The sequence below is a fragment of the Pan paniscus genome, chromosome 6 (assembly GCF_029289425.2).
Source record: "Pan paniscus chromosome 6, NHGRI_mPanPan1-v2.0_pri, whole genome shotgun sequence".
Lineage (NCBI taxonomy): Eukaryota > Metazoa > Chordata > Mammalia > Primates > Hominidae > Pan > Pan paniscus.
In genome coordinates this window covers 158,150,185-158,172,070 of record NC_073255.2, presented here as the reverse complement: position 1 = coordinate 158,172,070, position 21,886 = coordinate 158,150,185, and the positions used below count along the sequence as shown (strand labels likewise).

The 21,886-nt window shown below is 38.5% G+C and overlaps 1 protein-coding gene across 1 annotated transcript in view; it reads right to left on the bottom strand.

Annotated features, from left to right (window-relative positions):
- Positions 1-719: 719 nt before the first annotated feature.
- The window catches only part of CPED1 (cadherin like and PC-esterase domain containing 1), a 312,803-nt gene continuing 291,636 nt past the window's right edge, over positions 720-21,886 (bottom strand). The window contains exon 23 of the mRNA XM_055115335.2: positions 720-2,712. Within this exon, the coding sequence (XP_054971310.1) occupies positions 2,500-2,712 (213 nt within the window). The 3' untranslated portion in view covers positions 720-2,499. The remainder of the gene's footprint in view (positions 2,713-21,886) is intronic.

The window sequence follows — 21,886 nt, the reverse complement described above, 5'->3', positions numbered from 1 at the left end:
ATGATTGAATGACCCAAATGTAAACCCAACCAGCAGGCAAATGTGAGCCCTTCTTTTTCATGTCTGTGCAGGATCTTATCTGCCTACTTGGGTGGCTGGCAAATAGTACACTGTGCCTTTAAACACACACACACACGCACACACCCACCCACACACAAGATCAACAGTGATGCTTGGAAATGTTTATGCAGTTATTCTTGACTTTTAATGTTATAAATGTTTTCTTTAGTTTAGTTTGGATTGGATTCTAATAAATTCTTACCAAAATAATACATTTCCTGTAAGTTCTACACCTAAAAATATGTTAAAATGCCTACTCCCATTTTTTCCCATTGAAATTAAGAACTTGCTAAATATGTACAAACACATGTGCACACAGATACACATACACATACACCTAGGTAAAATAAAATGCAGTTTCAGTTAAGGAGCAATTAAAATGATTCCTAGCATTTAAGTGTCTTATTATTATTATTTTTAAAAAGCTTGTCACTACAATACATTATCTTCATACATTTTGGTCATTGCACAGTGGGAAGTTCATCTGATCATAAACTTAAAGAATATTAGGCTTAGAAGGAACTATATAGTTAATCGTGTTTAACCATGCTATAATACTTGAATCCACATGATAATATCCCTGCCAAGTGGTCACTGTTTGCATAGATGTACATCTTCAGTAAAAAAGAAAATAAAAGATACTCTACAAACACAGACTATTACTAGTAAGACATTTATTAATGATATTATTACAATTGTTTCTAAAATCCATTATTATTTCAGCAGCGAAGAGATAAATACCAGAGTAACCTCAGTCAGATGGTAACAGTTAGGTCTAAAGAAAATTATATGAAATACTGACTGTAATACTGCTATAGAGTATACAGTATGTTAAAACATGATGGAGAGGCTGCACATATTGGTAACGTTTTATGTCATTAAAAAAATCACTGAAAACTTAAAAATGATGTTTGCATTTAAGTGTATATTAGAAAAGTTTTATTTTTAAAGTTAATTCTGTATCATTCTTCTAAAAAAATTATCATCTGTAAGATGCAGATTTGTATTGTTTATATCAAGTGATATTTGCATTTATGTAAATATAATTTAAGACAGTTAAATATAAATTCATGTTTATCTTCATATAAAAATATATATAAAAATAGAGTATTTAAAGGAGGTGGATATTCATACAAAAGAACTGATCAATCAAAATAGGTGTTTTTTTCTTGTATGGTAGTGAAATTGAGGTATTTATATATTTGGTAATTTCAGCCATGTATTGAATTAACCCTCTCAGCTTCCCACCCCACCCAAAAAAGACAAACCTCTAAAATCCATTGTAACAGTGTGATGCTATCTCACAACAAAGCATTCGTATAATAAAGAAATTCACCATTTTGAACCTAAAGAGATAGAAGAGATAGTTCTCACTACTATAATTAGGTATGTATTATATGTATGCCACAGTTTTAATTAAAATAATTTATGTCTAATCTAAATTTGGATTTGATACAGTTGCTCAGGAAAATCAAAATATAGATACTAGTAACAATACTATTTGTGGACATATGCAAATGCTTGGTGGGAAAAAGCACCTATGCACTTCAGAATGCATAGTCCTTTGCAAAATATTTACATAAAATATAATTGTAATTTTAAGTTACGTAGGGCTGTAATGGCAAACACAAGATTTAAGTAATATCATCAATGAAACATAGTACAGTAATACATGAGGAACTACATTTTGTTACTTACTTTAAAATTACATATTTCATTAATTCAGACTGCAGTTACCCATCGAAGTACACAGATAGGACAAGAGGGAATGTTTATGAAAAACACAAGAAGTGTAAAGTTGAATATATTGGTGTTTTAACTATAAAATATTTCATATCTCTCTCACAGAATCTCTTCAAATTCCCTTGTGGAACATTCCTGTTCTTTTCCTTTCAGTAATAAAATTTAAAAAGTATAGGAAGAAATGTTTTTCATAAGCATTAGATTCACAAAGCCTAAGCCATCATAAACATCACATTTTCTCCTGGTAAAGAATGAAAGCACAACCTCTACTTGCCAGTGGAATGTCATTGGTTTTTCTCCTTTTCAATATTGATGTACCTATAGATATGGTAAGACAACACGAAAGAGCATTATCCTTTTTTTCACATAAAGTGTCTATATTTCTCTTTATTATCACAATGCCATACCTGGCCCACAGTGGTTCTGGTTAATAATTATGCTTCAAGTAACGTTTTTCTAGGTATATCTTTCACTGTGAAATGGACTGGTGTTCAAGGTCACATCTTGAATTCATAAAGCTGTAAGAAGTGTTATCATTATTTAACTGTGTGTGTACTGGTGTGCATGCATGTGCTGGTGTGCACAAGTGTGTGTGGTCAATCCCAAATGTGTGCGATGTGCAGCGCTTGGCTCCTAGACCATTGTCCGGGTGACTAGCTCGTCTCCAGCTCCAGATTCAGCTCTCCTGCAGGGAGCCTACATAGTCCTTTTATTTGCACACATCCTGCTGAGAAGGATTTCAGAACAAACCTGATTTATTGGACCTCTGACATGATATGGCGATCGAAAATTTGTTACAGTGCCTTGTTGTAGTTTGCTTTGATTGCTGAAATATCTTCCCATGATATGATTTCTTGATCTTTTCATTTTAATAAAGTTATATTCTTTGGATAAATTTGATTTCACTACCTGTAAATGAAGAGCAAGAAAACTGTGAGGCAAAATCAAGAATATCCGATCCCTGCATAACTAACTGTCAAACTTGAACATGCATCTCTGCCACACAGATGTTGCTAAAAGGGCATGACTATGACTTACATAACCAGGAATGGCTGTAACTTATGTTTCAAAAAAGACCAAGGTTAAAATTCAACTTTGTCACTTTTCTTACCTCATTGCAGCTGTCTCCAATGCAACTAAGGAACAGTCTCAGATGATTTATCTTCTAGTCTTGTGTGTGTGTGTGTGTGTGTGTGTGTGTGTGTGTGTGTGTGTGTGTGTGTGTGTGTTTTCAGGCCAGGCACACTAACATACAGTTTGACATAGTACCACAATAGGAAAGGCACTTGTGTGCCTTTGCCAGGCCACTGATTCAAACATGGTACCCTAAACATGTCATGGCACTCTTCTATAAAATGGCAACTAAAACTATTTTCAGAGAAAAGAAAAAATTTTTTTCCATTGCAGACTTATAAGCTAACTGTTACTTTTAGTGGTTTTGTTGCTCTGGGCACTTAGTAAGTTATGGAATCTGGGGAGCTGCCTATGTACTATTAAACTAATAACTTTGTATATTTGGAGATATATATGTAGATTTAGTTTTAGACTTTTTTTTTCTTTTTTTTTTTTTTTTTTTGCTTAGAAGGCTAAAGTAACTCCATCTTGGATGCTAATCTGCCATGTTGACTTCTGATTAACCCCAGTCCCAGGAAGGTCTGTAAGATTTTCAGTTTATCTATTGTTCCTTGTGTAAGAGCACACTTATGGTAAATCCTGCCCTTAGGTCAAAACAACCTTGATGTTATCATACTTCAGTCTTCCTACACATCCCTCTGAATCACCCTTTTCCAATGGCATATAAGCCCTGGGTCTGGGGTTATAATGGTGCAGGGATCCACTATTTTGTTTTGCTGCCACCTGAGACACAGACATGGCATCTGTTTATAAGTCCCTTTTAAATGTTTCTTTCTAAGAAAACGGATTTGTTGGCCTCTTCCTTCAGCCTCTCAGCTTCCTGAACTTTTGGGGGTAGGTGTGCATAGATCTTCCCACCACAGAGAACAGCGGTTTTAAGAAGCATCATTCATAAGTTATAAAAGGGTACATAACAAAAAGTTTATTTCCTATTTCTGTTCCTCACCCCAAGCTACTACATTTCCTCCCCAAATATATGGTTCATTTCTTGTGATTTCATTCATGGTTACTTTATGAATATATATATACAGACACATCCAAACAAAGAGGCTACATTTGTAGTCTACTTGTACATTTTACAAACGTTGTCCTAGTGAAATCATATAATTATCAGCTTTAATTACTGAGTTAATCAAACTCAGGTTGTTAGCACTAGAGAGCAAAAGGAGGACCGAGAGAGATTGGGGGAAAGGTTGGGAAGTAGAAAAAGAGAGGAAGGGAAGGAGAAAAAGTACTGGTAAGGATGTTTTGGGTGTCTTTATAAATGAATAACAAATGGGGGGCTGGCAAGATTGCCAAATAGGAACAGCTCCAGTCTGCAGCTCACAGCGAGAACAAGGCAGAAGGCAGGTGATTTCTGCATTTCCAACTGAGGTACCTGGTCCATCTCACTGGGACTGGTTAGACAGTGGGTGCAGCCCATGGAGGGCAAGCAGAAGCAGGGTGAGGCGTTGCCTCACCAAGGAAGCACAAGGGGTTGGGGAACTCCCTCCCCTAGCCAAGGGAAGGCATTAGAGACTGTGCCATGAGGGATGGTGCTATCCAGCCCAGATACTACGCTTTTACCCCAGTCTTCACAACCCGCAGACCAGGAGATTCCCTTGGGTGCTGACGCCACCAGGGCCCTGGGTTTCAAGCACAAAATGGGGCAGCCATTTGGGCAGACACTGAGCTAGCTGCAGGAGGTTTTTTTTTCATACCCCAGTGGTGCCTGGAACACCAGCAAGACAGAACTGTTCACTCCCTTGGAAATGGGGCTGAAGCCAGAGAGCTGAGTGGTCTTGCTCAATGGATTCCACCCCATGGAGTCCAACAAGCTAAGATCCACTGACTTGAAATTCTCACTGCCAACACTGCAGTCTGAAGTCGACCTGGGACACTCGAGCTTGGTGGGGGTAGGGGTGTCTACCATTATTGAGGCTTGAGTAGGCAGTTTTCCCCTCACAGTGTAAATAAAACCGCTGGGAATTTCGAACTGGATGCAGAACCCACCACAGTGCCAGTCTGCTTCTCTAGATTCCTCCTCTCTGGGCGGGGCATCTCTGAAAGAAAGGCAGCAGCCCTAGTCAGGGGCTTATAGATAAAACTCTCATCTCCCTGGGACAGAGCACCTGGGGGAAGGGGCAGCTGTGGGTGCAGCTTCAGCAGACTTAAACGTTCCTGCTTGCTGGCTCTGAAGAGAGCAGAGGATCTCCCAGCACAGCACTAGAGCTCTGCTAAGGGACAGACTGCCTCCTCAAGTGGGTTCCTGACCCCCGTGCCTCGTGACTGGGAGATATTTTCCAGCAGGGGTCGACAGACACCTCATATAGGAGAGCTCTGGCTGGCATCTGGCAGGTGCCCCTCTGGGATGAAGCTTCCAGAGGAATGAGCAGGCAGCAATCTTTGCTGTTCTGCAGCCTCTGGTGGTGATACTCAGGCAAACAGGGCCTGGGGTGGACCTCCAGCAAACTCCAGCAGACTTGCAGAAGAGCGGCCTGACTGTTAGAAGGAAAACTAACAAACAGAAAGCAATAGCATCAACATCAACGAAAAGGACACCCACATAAAAACCCCATCCGAAGGTCACCAACATCAAAGACCAAAGGTAGGTAAATCCACGAAGATGAGGAAAAGCCTCATCATCTGAAAATTCCAAAAACCAGAATGCCTCTTCTCCTCCAAACGATCACAACTCCTTGCCAGCAAGGGAACAAAACTGGATGGAGAATCAGTTTGACAAATTGACAGAAGTAGGCTTCAGAAGGTGGGTAAAGACAAACTCCTCCAAGCTAAAGGAGCATGTTCTAACCGAATGCAAAGAAGTTAAGAACCTTGATAAAAGGTTACAGGAACTGCTAACTAAAATAACGAGTTTAGAGTAGAACATAAATGACCCGATGGAGCTGAAAAACACAGCACGAGAACTTCATGAAGCATACACAGGTATCAATTACCGAATCAATCAAGCGGAAGAAAGCATATCAGAGATTGAAGATCAACTTAATGAAATAAAGCACGAAGACAGGATTAGAGAAAAAAGAATGAAAAGAAAAGAAAAGAAAAGGAACGAACAAAGCCTCCAAGAAATATGGGACTATGTGAAAAGACCAAGCCTACGTTTGATTGGTTTACCTGAAAGTGATGGGGAGAATGGAACCAACTTGGAAAACACTCTCCAGGATATTATCCAGGAGAACTTCCCCAACCTAGCAAGGCAGGCCAACATTCAAATTCAAGAAAGACAGAGAACACCACAGAGATACTCTTCAAGAAGAGCAACCCCAAGACACATAATCGTCAGATATACCAAGGTTGAAATGAAGGAAAAAATGCAGCCAGAGAGAAAGGTCAGGTTTCCCACAAAGGGAAGCATCAGGCTAACAGTGGATCTCTCTGCAGAAGCCCTGCAAGCCAGAAGAGAGTGGGGACAATATTCAATATTCTTAAAGAAAACCAGAATTTCATAGCCAAACTAAGCTTTATAAGTGAAGGAGAAATAAAATCCTTTACAGACAAGCAAATGCCGAGGGATTTTGTCACCACCAGGCCTGACTTACAAGAGCTCCTGAAAGAAGCGCTAAATATGGAAAGGAAAAACCAGTACCAGGCACTGCAAAAACATAACAAAATGTAAAGAACATCGACACTATGAAGAAACTGCATCAACTAATGGGCACAATAACTAGCTAGTATCATAATGACAGGATCAAATTCACACATAACAATATTAACCTTAAATGTAAATGGACTAAATGCCCCCAATTAAAAGGCACAGACTGGCAAATTGGATAGTCAAGACCCATTGGTGTGCTGTATTCAGAAGACCCATCTCACATGCAAAGACCCACATAGGCTCAAAATAAAGGGATGCAGGAATATTTACCAAGCAAATGGAAAGAAAAAAAAACACACCAGGAGTTGCAATCCTAGTCTCTGATAAAACAGACTTTAAGCTAACAAAGATCAAAAGAGATAAAGAAAGAAGGGCATTACATAATGGTAAAGGGATCAATGCAACAGGAAAAGCTAACTATCCCAAATATATATGCACCCTATACAGGAGCACGCAGATTCATAAAGCAAGTTCTTAGAGACCTGCAAAGAGACTTAATTCCCACACAATAATAGTGGGAGACTTTAACACCCCACTATCAATATTAGACACCTCAACGAGACAGAAAATTAACGAGGATATTCAGGACTTGAACTCTGCTCTGGACCATGCGGACCTAATAGACATCCACAGAACTCTCCACCCAAAATCAGCAGCATATACATAGCACTTATACATAGCACTTATTCTAAAATTGACCACATAATTGGAAATAAAACACTCCTCAGCAAATGCAAAAGAACAGAAATCATAACGAACAGTCTCTCAGACCACAGTGCAATCAAATTAGAACTCAGGATTAAGAAACTAACTCAAAATCTTACAACTACGTGGAAACTGAACAACCTGCTCCTCAATGACTCCTGGGTAAATAATGAAATTAAGGCAGAAATAAATAAGTTCTTTGAAACCAATGGGAACAAAGACACAACATGCCAGAATCTCTAGGTCACAGCTAAAGCAGTGTTTAGACGGAAATGTATAGCACTAAATGCCCACATGAGAAAGCAGGAAAGATCTAAAATTGACACCCTAATGTCACAATTAAAAGAACTAGAGAAGCAAGAGCGAACAAATTTAAAAGCCAGCAGAAGACAAGAAATAACTAAGATCAGAGCAGAACTGAAGGAGATAGAGACACGAAAAACCCTTCAAAAAATCAGTGAATCCAGGAGGTGGTTTTTTGAAAAGATTAACAAAATAGATAGATAGACTTCTAGCCAGACTAATAAAAAAGAAAAGAGAGAAGAATCAAATAGACACAATAAAAAATGATAAAGGGGATATCACCACTGATCCCACAGAAATACAAACTACCATCAGAGAATACTATAAACACCTCTACACAAATAAACTAGAAAATCTAGAAGAAATGGATAAATTCCTGGACACATACACCCTCCCAAGACTAAACCAGGAAGAAGTCGAATAGACTGATAACAAGGTCTGAAACTGAGGCGGTAATTAATAGCCTACCAACAACAACAACAACAACAACAACAAAAAACCCAGGACCAGATGGATTCACAGCCGAATTCTACCAGAGGTACAAAGAAGAGCTGGTACCATTCCTTCTGAAACTATTGCAAACAATAGAAAAAGAGGGACCCCTCCCTAACTCATTTTGTGAGGCCAGCATCATCCTGATATCAAAACCTGGCAGAGACACACACACACACAAAAGAAAATTTCAGGCCAGTATCACTGATGAGCATTGATGTGAAAATACTCAATAAAATACTGGCAAACCAAATACAGTAGCACATTAAAAAGCTTATCCACTACGATCAAGTCGGCTTCATCCTTGGGATGCAAGGTGGGTTCAACATATGCAAATCAATAAATGTACTCCATCACATAAACAGAACCAATGACAGAAACCACATGATTATCTCAATAGATGCAGAAAAGGCCTTCAATAAAATTCAACACCCCTTCATGCTAAAAACACTGAATAAACTAGGCATTGATGGAATGTATATGAAAATAATAAGAGCTATTTATGACAAACCCACAGCCAGTATCATACTGAATGGGCAAAAGCTAGAAGCATTCACTTTGAAAACCAGCACAAGACAAAGATGCCCTCTCTCACTGCTCTTATTCAACATAGTATTGGAAGTTCTGGCCAGGGCAATCAGGCAAGAGAAAGAAATAAAGCGTATTCAGATAGGAAGAGAGGAAGTCAAATTGTCTCTGTTTGCTGATGACATGAGTGTATATTTAGAAAACTCCATCATCTCAGCCCAAAAACTCCTCAAGCTGATAAGCAACTTCAGCAAAATCTCAGGATACAAAATCAATGTGCAAAAATCACAAGCATTCCTATACACCAATTATAGACAAACAGAGTGCTAAATCATGAGTGAACTCCCATTCACAATTGCTACAAAGAGAATAAAATACTTAGGAATCCAACTTACAAGGGATGTGAAGAACCTCTTCAAGGAGAACTACAAACCACTGCCCAAGGAAATAAGAGAGGACACAAACAAATGGAAAAACATTCCATGCTCATGGATAGGAAGAATCAATATTGTGAAAATGGCCATATTGCCCAAAGTAATTTATAGATTCAATGCTATTCCCATCAAGGAACCATTGACTTTCTTCACAGAATTAGAAAAAACTACTTTAAATTTCATATAAAACCAAAAGGAGCCCGTATAACCAAGACAATCCTAAGCAAAAAGAACAAAGCTGGAGGCATCACACTACCTGACTCCAAACCATACTACAAAGCTACAGTAACCAAAACAGCATGGTACTGGTACCAAAACAGATACATAGACCAATGGAACAGAGGAGAGGCCTCAGAAATAACACCACACATCTACAACCATCTGATCTTTGACAAACCTGACAAAAACAAGCAATGGGGAAAGGATTCCCTATTTCATAAATAGTGTTGGGAAAACTGGCTAGCCATATGCAGAAAACTGAAACTGGACCCCTTCCTTACACCTTATACAAGAATTAACTCAAGATAGATTAAAGATTTAAACATAAGACCTAAAACCATAAAAACCCTAGAAGAAAACCTAGGCAATACCATTCAGGACATAGGCATGGGCAAAGACTTCATTAATAAAACACCAAAAGCAATGGCACCAAACGCCAAAATTGACAAATGGGATCTAATTAAACGAAAGAGCTTCTGCACAGCCAAAGAAACTATCATCAGAGTGAACAGGCAACCTACAGAATGGGAGTAAATTTTTGCAATCTATCCATCTAACAAAGGGCTAAATCCAGAATCTGCAAGGAACTTAAACAAATTTACAAGAACAAAACAACCCCATCAAAAAGTGGGTGAAGGATATGAGCAGCCACTTCTCAAAAGAAGATATTTATGTGGCCAATAAACATATGAATAAAAGCTCATCATCACTGGTCATTAGAGAAATTCAAATCAAAACCACAATGAGATACCATCTCATGCCAGTTAGAATGGCGATCATTAAAAAGTCAGGAAACAACAGATGCTGGAGAGGATGTGGAGAAACAGGAACGCTTTTACACTGTTGGTGGGAGTGTAAATTATTTCAACCATTGTGGAAGACAGTGTGGTGATTCCTCAAGGATCTAGAACTAGAAATACCATTTGACCTAGCAATCCCATTACTGGGTATATACCCAAAGATTATAAATCATTCTACTAAAAAGACACATGCACACATATGTTTATTGCACCACTATTCACAATAGCAAAGACTTGGGACCAACCAAAATGCCCATCAATGTTAGACTGGATGAGGAAAATGTGGCACATATACAGCATGGAGTACTATGCAGCCACAAAAAAGAATGAGTTTCATGTGCTTTGCAGTGACATGGATGAAGCTGGCAACCATCATTCTCAGCAAACTAACACAGGAACAGAAAACCAAACACCGCATGGTCTCACTCGTAAGTGGGAGTTGAATGATGAGAACATATGGGCACAGGGAGGGGAACAACACACACTGGGGCCTGTCAGGAGTTAGGGGGAAAGGAGAAGAATAGCATTAGGAGAAATACCTAATGTAGATGACGGGTTGATGGGTGCAGCAAACCACCATGACACATGTATACCTATGTAACAAACTTGCAAGTTCTGCATATGTATCCCAGAACTTAAAGTATAATAAAAATAAATAAAATAATAAAAGAATAACAAATTATGAATTTCATCATTTTAATGCAATTATAAAATACTTTTTCTGTCACTATTTGGACATATAAACTATTATCAATGACTAATGAAAGTAATTCTAGCTTACACAATTTTTTAAAAATTGTTTTGAGTTCTACATAACAATTTAGGTACATATTTTTTCATCTCATATAAGGTAGTGCAATGAAAACAGTTCCATATAAACAAAATTGAGTATTTTTTTAAAAATCACATGGTATCTATTTGGAAGAGAAGTAGTTTCAGTTACATTGCAAATGAGCTTGAACCATTTCTGAAAAGTTATTTGAATAGGAAATCTGTAAAGATCTATACCAAAATGTTAACAATAGTGACCTTTTGGTAGAGGAATTATAGGACATTTTTAATGTATTCTTGTAACTTTTGGCTTGATTTTTTTCTTTAATATAATACAATGAATGTGCATTATTATGTAATGATAAAAATTTTGAAACTATTCACATTTGAAGAAAAAAATGAAACAATAATATGTTTTAAAACCAGTTATACTCTGGTAACCCCAAAGAAATGTTTTCCTGTAGCTATGGAAGGTTTGGCTTTGCTTGATCTGGCCCTCAGATCAGGTAACTCTTAAGAAATCCATTGAAATCAGGAGGTTGTAGTGAGGAATCCCTGTGGATTGTAGTTTAGAGCTCAGTTTGTGGTTAACCACTGATTAATAGTCTAGGTCCCAGGGTCAAAATTTTCTACTGTGTACAGCTCTTTCCACCCTTATTTGGTTATATGGCAACTCTAAATATGATAGACAGGAGAGGTGCATCAATGTTTTCCTGAAAGTTTTGTCAGTTTTAGAGGAGGTTTGTACTCAACAGCAAGATTAGTGAGCAGTCTTCAGGAAGTTTATTTAAGAAAACATTTAAGCATAAATATAACATTCGACCTTGAAATAATATTATTCCAGTGTTCTGAAGCCAAAATAAGGTTAATTTTGTTTATATGATTTTATCTAGAGTTCTGGCTTTTGCAAGTGCCTGATGGTCTGCATACCAATTACATGCAAAATAGAAAAGGGTCTATCCCACTGAAAAAGGTTATAGTTCTTTAAACATTATTTTAATATTTGTGTGATTTTAGGGTTGAATTTAAAGTTGCATTACAACCATTGGATAATGCTGGTGTAGATGCTTACAACAATCTTAAATGTGATTCATAAATGGGATATACAAAAATATAGATCTCCAGTGTAACTGCTGAAGCGTACGGCTTCCATTTGGGAGTAGTTGTCAGTATTTTGACAGATCTCAATGGAAGGTTGATAACCTATTTCTATTTTTAGAGATCACTAAATTGATGTCTGAGAAAGGAAATCAGGATGATGGGGTTACTTGTAGCTTCTGAGGACCAGGCTAATGACTTTTATAGGGTCAGTGCTCCCATATGTTCTTCAAAATGGAACCCTTCATGCCCAGGCCAGTGGCTGGCCCAACACACTTAATTCACTTGGTTTCCCTTGGAAACTATTTTGTAGAAAATAATCAAAGATGATGTTTCCTAATCCCTTTGTTAAGTCATTATCATCCTGATACTATAAAGAATTAGTTCAATTTTGATTTGTCAAAATATAGATGTAAAAATTCCTTTGCCGTTGTGAATTGAATCCAGGAGCATTAAAAACATCTGGTAGTATTATACGCTGTTCCACTAGCCCACACAATTTATTTCAGGAATGCAAAATGTTTCAATATTATGAAACATTTCATTATAGAAAATTACCAAACAATTATATGTAACTGTATGATTGTTTACCCTGAAAATCCAAGGAATATACTGAAAAATAATTAGATATTATAAAGTTAACATTTGAAAATTGTAAAGCTTTTCTGCAGTCTGTACATAATTAGTAAGAAATATATTAGAGAAAAGATCCCATTACAATACTGAAACAACTTCACTAAATTCAACAATGATATTTAGATGCAGGTGAAAAATATATCAAAAGTTTAATGAGTCATTAAAAAGCACATGAACAAATGCAGACATAGCATGTCAAATCTTCCCGAGTTAATTAAAATGCTATTCCAATTGTAATCACAGAAGAATTTGGGGGAAAACAGGGGAAAACATGAAAAAGAAATTCTAAAATACATCTTAAATGTAGGAAAAAAGACCATTTGAAAGGAAAAAAAGTGATGAGAGAAGACTTTCAATACCAGGTATTCATTAGTCACTATGAATAGAGTCTACAATCATGACTGATTATGATTTGAATCTGCCATCAGGGAACTGAAGGAGTGCTAGTGGTTACAAACTTGGTGCTTCTTCTTTGATTTCTGATGTCTTCCCTGGCTGTTACACCTCTCAGTTGTTCCTTTGGAAACCTCTTTTCCATGGTAAACAGTCTCTTAGAGAGTCACCATCATCACTGAAGGTTTCCTTGGCGTCATTGCCAAAATTAAAATGTTGCTTCTCCAGGAAGACACCATAACCCTCTCGTGTGTGAGTGTGTGAGTGTGTGTGTGTGTGTGTGTGTGTCTGTGTGTGTGTGGCAGGAGGTTGGGGGTATAAAAGGGTGGCACTGATGGTGGTGCTACTTGTCCTACCATGGTTCATGATCTTTAAATCCCAGGTGATATGGTTAGGTTTTCTGTCCCCACTCAAATCTCATCTTGAATTGTAATCTCCATAATCTCCACGTGTCAAGGGAGAGACCAGGTAGAGGTAATTGAATCGGGGAGGTGGTTTCCTCCATGCTGTTTTCTTAACAGTGAGTGAGTTCTCATGGGATTTAATAATTTCATAAGGGGCTCTTCCTCCTTCACTTGGCACTTCTCCTTCCTGCCACCTTGTGAAGAAGGTGCCTGCTTCCTCTTTGCCTTCTGCCATGCTCATAAGTTTCCTGAGGCCTCCTCAGCCATGCTGAACTATGAGTCAATTAAACCTATTTCCTTTATAAATTATGCAGTCTCAGGAAGTCCTTTATAGCAGTATGAAAATGGACTAATACACCAGGTGTAGTTAGTTTTCTCTGAACATCTAGTGCCACTTCAAGGACACCACTTTTCCATCTGCAGCCTTTAATCCTGCTCTTTGGGGACTCAGGTCATCCAGTGATAACTTGTTCTAACATCTCTCCAATGCTGCCATCCACCAACTTCTTGAGCATATCTGTAATCCTGTTATCATCCTAGATATTAACTAGATTTGTAAAAATCAAATTTGATCAGCCATTCATCTTATAACCCTTCAGAATCTCCCAGGGGTAGGGGAGAGAATGCCAGTGGAAAAGTAGTGTGTCTTCTAGGAGGATACCAGGTTTGGACTGAGGGATTCAGTAATACATGGGCCTCTGTAATGCACTGACAGGCTGGGCATTCCTGCCATGCTTGTTTAGTTATGACACTGAGGAACCCCTGGGGAAAGAACCTTGAGGCTGTGTCTTCCACTTAATTTCAGATGCAACTTGGCATTTCTCACCTCTACAAAGAGGAGTGATATGATTTGGCCATGTCCCCACCCAAATCTCATCATGAATTGTAGTTCCTGTAATCCCTACACGTCATTAGAGGGACCTGGTGGGAGGAAACTGAATCATGGGGGTAGTTACCTCCATGCTGTTATCATGATAGTGAGTGAGTTCTCAGGAGATATGATGGTTTTGTGAGGAGCTTTCCCCTGCTTCACCATGCACTTCTCCTTGCTGCCACCATGTGAAGAAAGACGTGTTTGCTTCTTTTCCACTATGATTGTAAGTTTCCCGAGGCTTCCGCAGCCATGCTGAACTGTGAATCAATTAAATCTCTTTCCTTTATAAATTACCCAGTCTCAGGTATGTCCTCACAGCAGTGTGAGAACAGACTAATACAGTAAATTGGTACCTAGTAGTGGGGACTACTGTAAAGATACCCAAAATGTGAAAGTGATCTTGGAACTGGCTAACAGGCAGAGGTTGGAACAGTTTGGAGGGCTCAGAAGAAGACAGGAAGATGTCTGGAACTTCCTAGAGACTTGGAGTGCTCAGAAGACAAAGATATGGGAAAGTTTGGAACTTCCTACAGACTTGTTGAATGGCTTTGACCAAAATGCTGACAGTGATATAGACAATAAAGTCCAGGCTGAGGTGGTCTCAGAGGGAGATGAGGAACTTGTTGGGAACTAGAGCAAAGGTGGCTCTTGTTATACTTTAGCAAAGAGACTGGTGGCATTTTGCCCCTGCCCCAGAGATCTGTGGAACTTTGAATATGAGAAAGATGATTTAGGGTATCTGGCAGAAGAAATTTCTAACCAGCAAGTGTTCAAGAGGAAGCAGAGCTTAAAAGTTTAAAAAATTTGCAGCTGATGATGCAACAGAAAAGAAAAACACATTTTAGGGGAGAAATTTAAGCCAGCTGCAGAAATTTGCATCAGTAATGAGAAGCCAAGTGTTAATCACCAAGACAATGGGGAAAATGTCTCCAGGGCATGTTAGAGACCTTCATGGCAGCCCCTCCCATCACAGGACTGGAGGACTAGGAGGGAAAAATGATTTAGTGGGCCAGGTCTAAGGCCTCATGCTCTGTGCAGCCTCAGGACATACTGCCCTGTGTCCCAGCTGCTTCAGCTCCAGCTGTGGCCAAAAGAGGCAAATACACAGCTCAGGTCATTATTTCAGAGAGTTCAAGCCCCAAGCCTTGGCAGCTTCCAAATGGTGTTGGACCTGCGGGTGTACAGAAGACTAGAATTTAAGTTTGGGAACCTCCACCTAGATTTCAGAGGATGTATGGAAACGCCTGGATGTCCAGGCAGAAGTTTGCTGCAGGGGCGGAAACTTCATGGAGAAGCTCTGCTAGGACAGTGCAGAAGGGAAATGTGGGGTCAGAGCCCCCACACAGTGTCCCCACTGGGGCACTGCTGAATGAAGCTGTGAGAAGAAGGGCACTGTCCTCCAAACCCCAGAATGGTAGATCCACCAACAGCTTGCACTGTGTGCCTGGAAAAGCCACAGACACTCAACGCCATCCTGTAAAAGCAGCTGGGAGGGAGGCTGTACCCTGCAAAGCCACAGGGGAGCTGCCCAAGGCTGTGGGAGACCACCTCTTGCATCAGCATGACTTGGATATGAGACCTGGTTTCAAAGGAGATCATTTTGTAACTTTAAGGTTTAATGATTGCCTCGCTGGATTTTGGATTTGAATGGGGCCTCTAGCCCCTTTGTTTTGGCCAATTTATCCCCTTTGGAATGGGTGTATTTACCCAATGTCTGTACCCCCATTTTATCTAGGAAGTAACTAACTTGCTTTTGGTTTTGGTGGCTCATTGGTGGAAGGGACTTGCCTTGTCTCAGATGAGATTTTAGACTTTGACTTTTGGGTTAATGCTGGAATTCGCTAAGACTTTGGGGGACTGTTGGAAAGGCATGATTATGTTTTGAAATGTGAGGACATGAGATTTGGAGAGGGGCCAGGGGCAGAATGATATGGTTTGGCTCTGTCCCCACCCAAATCTCATCTTGAGTTTTAGTTCCCATAATCCCCACGTGTTATGAGAGGGACCTGGTGGGAGGTATTAATAATGGTTATCTCCATGATGTTCTCATGATAGTGAATGAGTTCTCACAAGATCTGATGGTTTTATAAGGGACTTTTCCCCCACTTCACTCTGTACTTCTCTTTGCAGCCGCCATGTAAAGAAGGACGTGTTTCCTTCCCCTTTTGCCAGCTGTAAGTTTCTTGAGTCCTCCCTAGCCATGCTGAACTGTGTGTCAATTAAACCTCTTTCCTTTATAAATTACCCAGTCTCAGGTATGTGCTTATAGCAGCATGAGAACGGACTAATACAGTGAGAGTAACTGAGTTCTATGATACTGTGAGCAACTATAAGTAAATGCTGAAAAAAGTGTTTCACTAAACAGTATAACTCATTGGAGCCCGGGCTTTGGAAACCCACCAACTGAGAATACACAAAGGGACAGAATAAGGCTCTGCACAGACAGTTGTGCAGATTTGGGACCATGAAGGCATGTATCAGGCAGAACCATGGGAGACAGTCACCATGATTAGTGCCTGGGGCGGCTGCAGCATGTGTGCTCTTAGACAGGCAACAAGAGATCAGAGGTAGCAGTGTGTGCTGGAACAGCTCTGAGCCCATGGGAGTGGGCTTGTCCCAGAGCCCCTGTTTGGGAGGACCTATCATACTTACACAGAGTTACAGTTCCAACATGAGCAGATGGGGAACAGAGTCAGGGTAAAGAGGGTCACATATATTGTATTTAAAGTTTCTGTATGTCTCTCTTCCCTACTCTTAGTGACTAGAAATCTAAACATAGAGCTTAGCACAGGAGCTGGAATGCATTGCATGCTCAATACATTTTAGTTAAACTGGCAAGTATATTTTGTCTTACATTATTGTGTTCTTGTCTAGATTAAGGGTGCAAATTCCTTTGTAGATAGCTTTCTAGAACTTGATGGCAAAATATAAATTAAAAGCTGAGTACAAGGAGAATTCAATACTGAGATAGAAGAATAGGAAAATTCACATTGCAGATTAAAATGAGGTTTAAACTACTATTCCCTAAAATGTTTATGGTGAAATAAGGTAGTTCTATATAAAGCCCAATCTTACATAAATCCAGTGACCATAAATGTGGTCCTAATACTTTCAATTGCATGAGATTAAAATCAGGAATGTAGATTTAAAACAGAACTATGTACCAAAGGGCTAATTGAGTCTCTATGTAGAAGAAAGGAGTTTTTGTTTTTATTGTATATACTTATTTTTAATTGTTATAGTGAAAAAGAATTCATGGAATCCTTTTGTAATGAAAAAGTAGAAGAGAAACAAAATGATTCTGTATCTTGTAGAATTAAAATTTAATGATTTTTTTTCCATGTAATATCCATCTTTCAATCTTCAGAGTTGTCTGTGTCAGGAAACACATGGAGTAATTCAGATATGGTCCCTACCCTCAAGGGGACTATATAAAGACACATGACTAAGATACTTGAAGTAAGAACAAGAATGAAATGACTTCAAAGACATTGTCTGAGACTAGCTCCCCAAGGTCAGGCACCATGTTGTTTCCATGTTATGAATAGTTCCTTAGTACATTCAAAAGACTTAGTGCTAATTTATGGTGGGCAAGATCATCTGTTCACACAGCTATTATTCCTTTGAATGTATGTGTAAAATTCAGTGTCCAGCATTGCTGTCAAACTGCTGTTTCTGAGTCCCTGAGATTCAAAATATTACCTTATTTTACTTACTCTTATAGGCTCTAAACTGGAGAAAAAGGAATTAGCTAAATTTTTAAGGCTTGGAAATGTTATTCCGGTGAAAGATGTTTGATACCTGTACAGTAAGGAGCAAATTGCTCCTTTCCTTTGATCTCATGGGTGGAAATGTGCCCATTTGGGTCCTTTCCAAAATCAGAGAGCCATTTGGGGTTATTAAAATCCAACTAAAGTGTCGACTGGAATGTGACTTTGAAAGAAAGCTGCTTGCAATACACGTTAGGTTACCTTTGAAGCATAATAATAATAGTAAACAACAAAATGAGCCATTAGAAAACATCAGTGAAAGATTTAGGCCTTGACACAGAGACAAAAGGCCTCAGATGTTTGTATACCGTGGTTACCTTAATCAGAAACAAATTCTAATGGCTTGATACATCCAAATGCTTCTCTAAATTTGGGTGCAGATGACTTGACCACTGAAAAAGAGACAGGTATATCTAAGAAGAAAGGAACTACTACATATGGTTAATAATATATACATGTGTGATTTGGCAAATGTTTGTAATATGTTAAATATGAGTGTTAAAGGACAATTTTTATTTTGCCACTTTAATCTGAAGTAACTCCTCTTTACTTTTGTGTTTATTTTCTTTTTGTGAATTTGCTACATTGAAGTACGTTTTGAAGTAGGAAGAGATAGTGAAGGACAATTTATCTCCATGCTGCATGACAATCTGTTTGATCAGCATTGTTCCATAAGTCTAATAAGAAAAATGGTTTTTCTCACAGCAATGTTCACATTTGATTAAGTTACATGTAAGACTTTCAAGTAAAAATTACAGTGTTTCAAAGACAAATATTTTAAATATACTGACTATAGAAATTTAGGAAAACAATTTTGGAGCTAAAATGGAGTTTTATAAGTATAAGATCTTATAGGCTATTAAATGATCACACTTTTCTGTGACTCAGTGTAGCAAGAATTGAAATTCTGTGCTTTGGGGTGTAGACGTAACATTTACTTTTTTATACTTTCCTTATATGGTAAGGGATCTGCCAGTTTATAATTATAGATCTTTCCACATCTCTACACCATTAAAAACGTGGGTACAGAGACATTTTAGAAGGCATACAAATGGTCACAATTCAACTTGACTGGATTTGGCCTATGGGAATTATAAGACTTCCCAAACGAACAAAAAATTGTTTGAATTATGAAACCAAACTTAACATTGCAACTTTCACTATTAAATGTAGGTAATTTCAACACTCAAAATTGATTTCACATAAACCGTCATCAGAACGTGTGTATTGCCATGTCAATTAACTGCTGATTCTAAAAATAACTTTGAATTTTCAAAAAGCCAGTACAAAAGGGAAGGCTTGGTGAACTGGAAAGGTGTCAGGCAGATTACAAACAAATACCTTTCTTAAAATTGATCTTGACCTGAATAACCCACAAAGAACTTCTGATGTGGTTCCAGATCCACAGAATAAAATAGAAAACAATTTTTATGGTGCAAGTGTTCCAAAATTGTCCTATACTGGATTAGAGGATGCTCTGATTACAAATATGTTTCATGATCATGGATGGGGTCTGAAGAGGAGACGGGGTAATGGCTTTCTGAGGTTGGAAAACATGAGATTGGCCAGGCAAATGTGTTAGTCTTAAGACAAATGTATACTGTTGAAGTACTTTTTGTTGGATGTAGTCATTCTGCAGATGGCATTCAATCCAAGATCCAGTCACCAAATTATGACCAGCTGAAAAAGTAGCCTAAGAACTCACAAAAGTGGAATAAAAATAACGTGACAAACAATAGCTAGAAGTTAGTCCTTATAACTCATAATTTCACTTCAGGACATCATGCAATTTTGACAGATAATAGGGAATTCTTTCATTTCATCCCTTAGCCCCCAAATATTTAATTATGGCCACATGAAATAAACTGTGTTTTGATTGAAGGGAATCCAACTTCTGAATCTGTCAAAGATGCTGGGGATTAGGGGGCAAGACTAAAATTTTCTTTAGGAATGAGTTTTGTTTTGTTTTGGTGTTTCCAGATTTGCAGTCAGCATATTGTCTGTCTCCCACCCTTCCTCTAATCCCCAGCCCTTCTTACTCTGACAGCTGAGGCTTTGTAACTCCTGCCCTTGGACAACGCTGAGCGTTGGCTCTGGGAACAAATTCTGCTCTGAGGTGCGGAGACTGATTGTAAGGAGCTCCAGACCAGAAGTTTACCAATTTAATATTAAACTGTTGGTTCTATCTTACAGTCTCATGCAGTTCCCCAGACACTAAATTCCCTTGTCTTAAACTCAATTTCCCAAGTGGCTGAATATCTATGTTGCTGAATTTTTACACTATTGGAATGACCTGTATTAGTCTTAGTATAAGCTAATTCCTCTTTTGCTCTATTTAGATGTACATCTTGGGTCTTGGAATCTATTGGACGTTAACACACAGGTATTTGTTTCTATCTAACGCTCTTGAACTTAAATATTTTATTAAGATTAAGGCACTAAATGTTACACAATTTGTGTGGAGACTAACATTTCCAACTGCTGACTTCACTGTATTAATTTGCTCAGCACCACTCTGGCCTTTTCAAAGAAGATCTTCCGGTGGGTCATTCAGTTTCATGTCAGAAGAGCTCTCCAGCCTCCTGTCTGAGGGACCCTCTGCCTGACTGTGGAATGCTAGGAGGTCTAGGGAAAAGTTCAGGGCTCCTCCCTTCACACGCCAACTTTACCTTCATCTTTCTGTTTTCAGCCTCTAGATTAATTTATTCTTTACTATACTTGTGTTTCTGAGTCCAGACTTTCTGCAGTTCCATTTTAAAAGATATTGTATGTGATGATATAGATTCCCAACTGTATGGGCTGGGGTAAGGAACTCAGGGGTCTACCAATTTTGCACATAGACTTCTAGCCAATTGTTTTCTGACCTGTGTCTCAGCCTTATCTTTTTCAGCACAGGATCTGAACAGCAAGTATGCCTCACTCACAGCTAGTATTTCTCTTCTCTCGGCACTTTCAGTTGTACCTTATTTTGCCTGCTAAGTCAAACTTCATAGAATTAATTCAAATGAATTCAGATTTCTTGTCTGTTATGAGTTATTTCTTATTCTGTTTTTTCTTTGTGGTGGGGGGTGGGGAGTAAGTGAGTAGCTTTATGTCTTTAAAGTATTTTTCTTGGGGTTTCAAGTGGAAGGGAAGATAAATGCTTGTGGTCAATCTGCCTCATTTAGTCTGTACTTCATGCATGCTTTTTTAGACCTTATCCTTTTGCCAATTTTCTCAAAGTGTGTTTAGTGGGGTGTTAATAGTTGTGATAAAAAAAAAAGGAAAAGTCATTCTGTGGTCAAAAATGCTGGGGAAAAACTGGGTCACACTAAGCTAACCAGCTTCTTTAGTGTAAGAACTTTTGGGATTATTTAATATACTAATATTATTATCTGAGAACCCATAAGGTGGAGGTGTATTCAGTATTTCTCAAAAAACAAAACCTGTTTTCACCAAATTAGAACATTAAACCTTAATGTAGGAAATGGTAATCAAAATAGTTCAAACTCTGACTTAGCTTGGTTCTTAAAGGCTAGTAATAAACTCCCTGACATGGGGGTTTATTGCAAAGAACATGAAGGAGTTTATGAGTCAGCATCTCTTTTTTAGTCACACTGACATTCTAGGTTTCAGTATTGAAAAGGCTGGGTAGTATAGCTGCCTTATGGAGTCATAATAGTAGTTCAACATAAGTTACCTTCACTGTTTGTTGACCCTCCATTTAATTATCCTTCTTAAGAGAGAGACCCTGATTTAACTGGTGTTACAACCATTCAATAGAGGGTATTCCCTTTGAAACAGGATTTTGTATCAAGTCATCTCAGAAAAGGCTGGGCTCCCTCATGACCAATGAATTCATTCTCACTGGGCACTGATCTCTAATCTAATCAGCTAGTAGCAGAGGATAGAATTCACTTACAGATGATTGAATGAGCACTAATCATT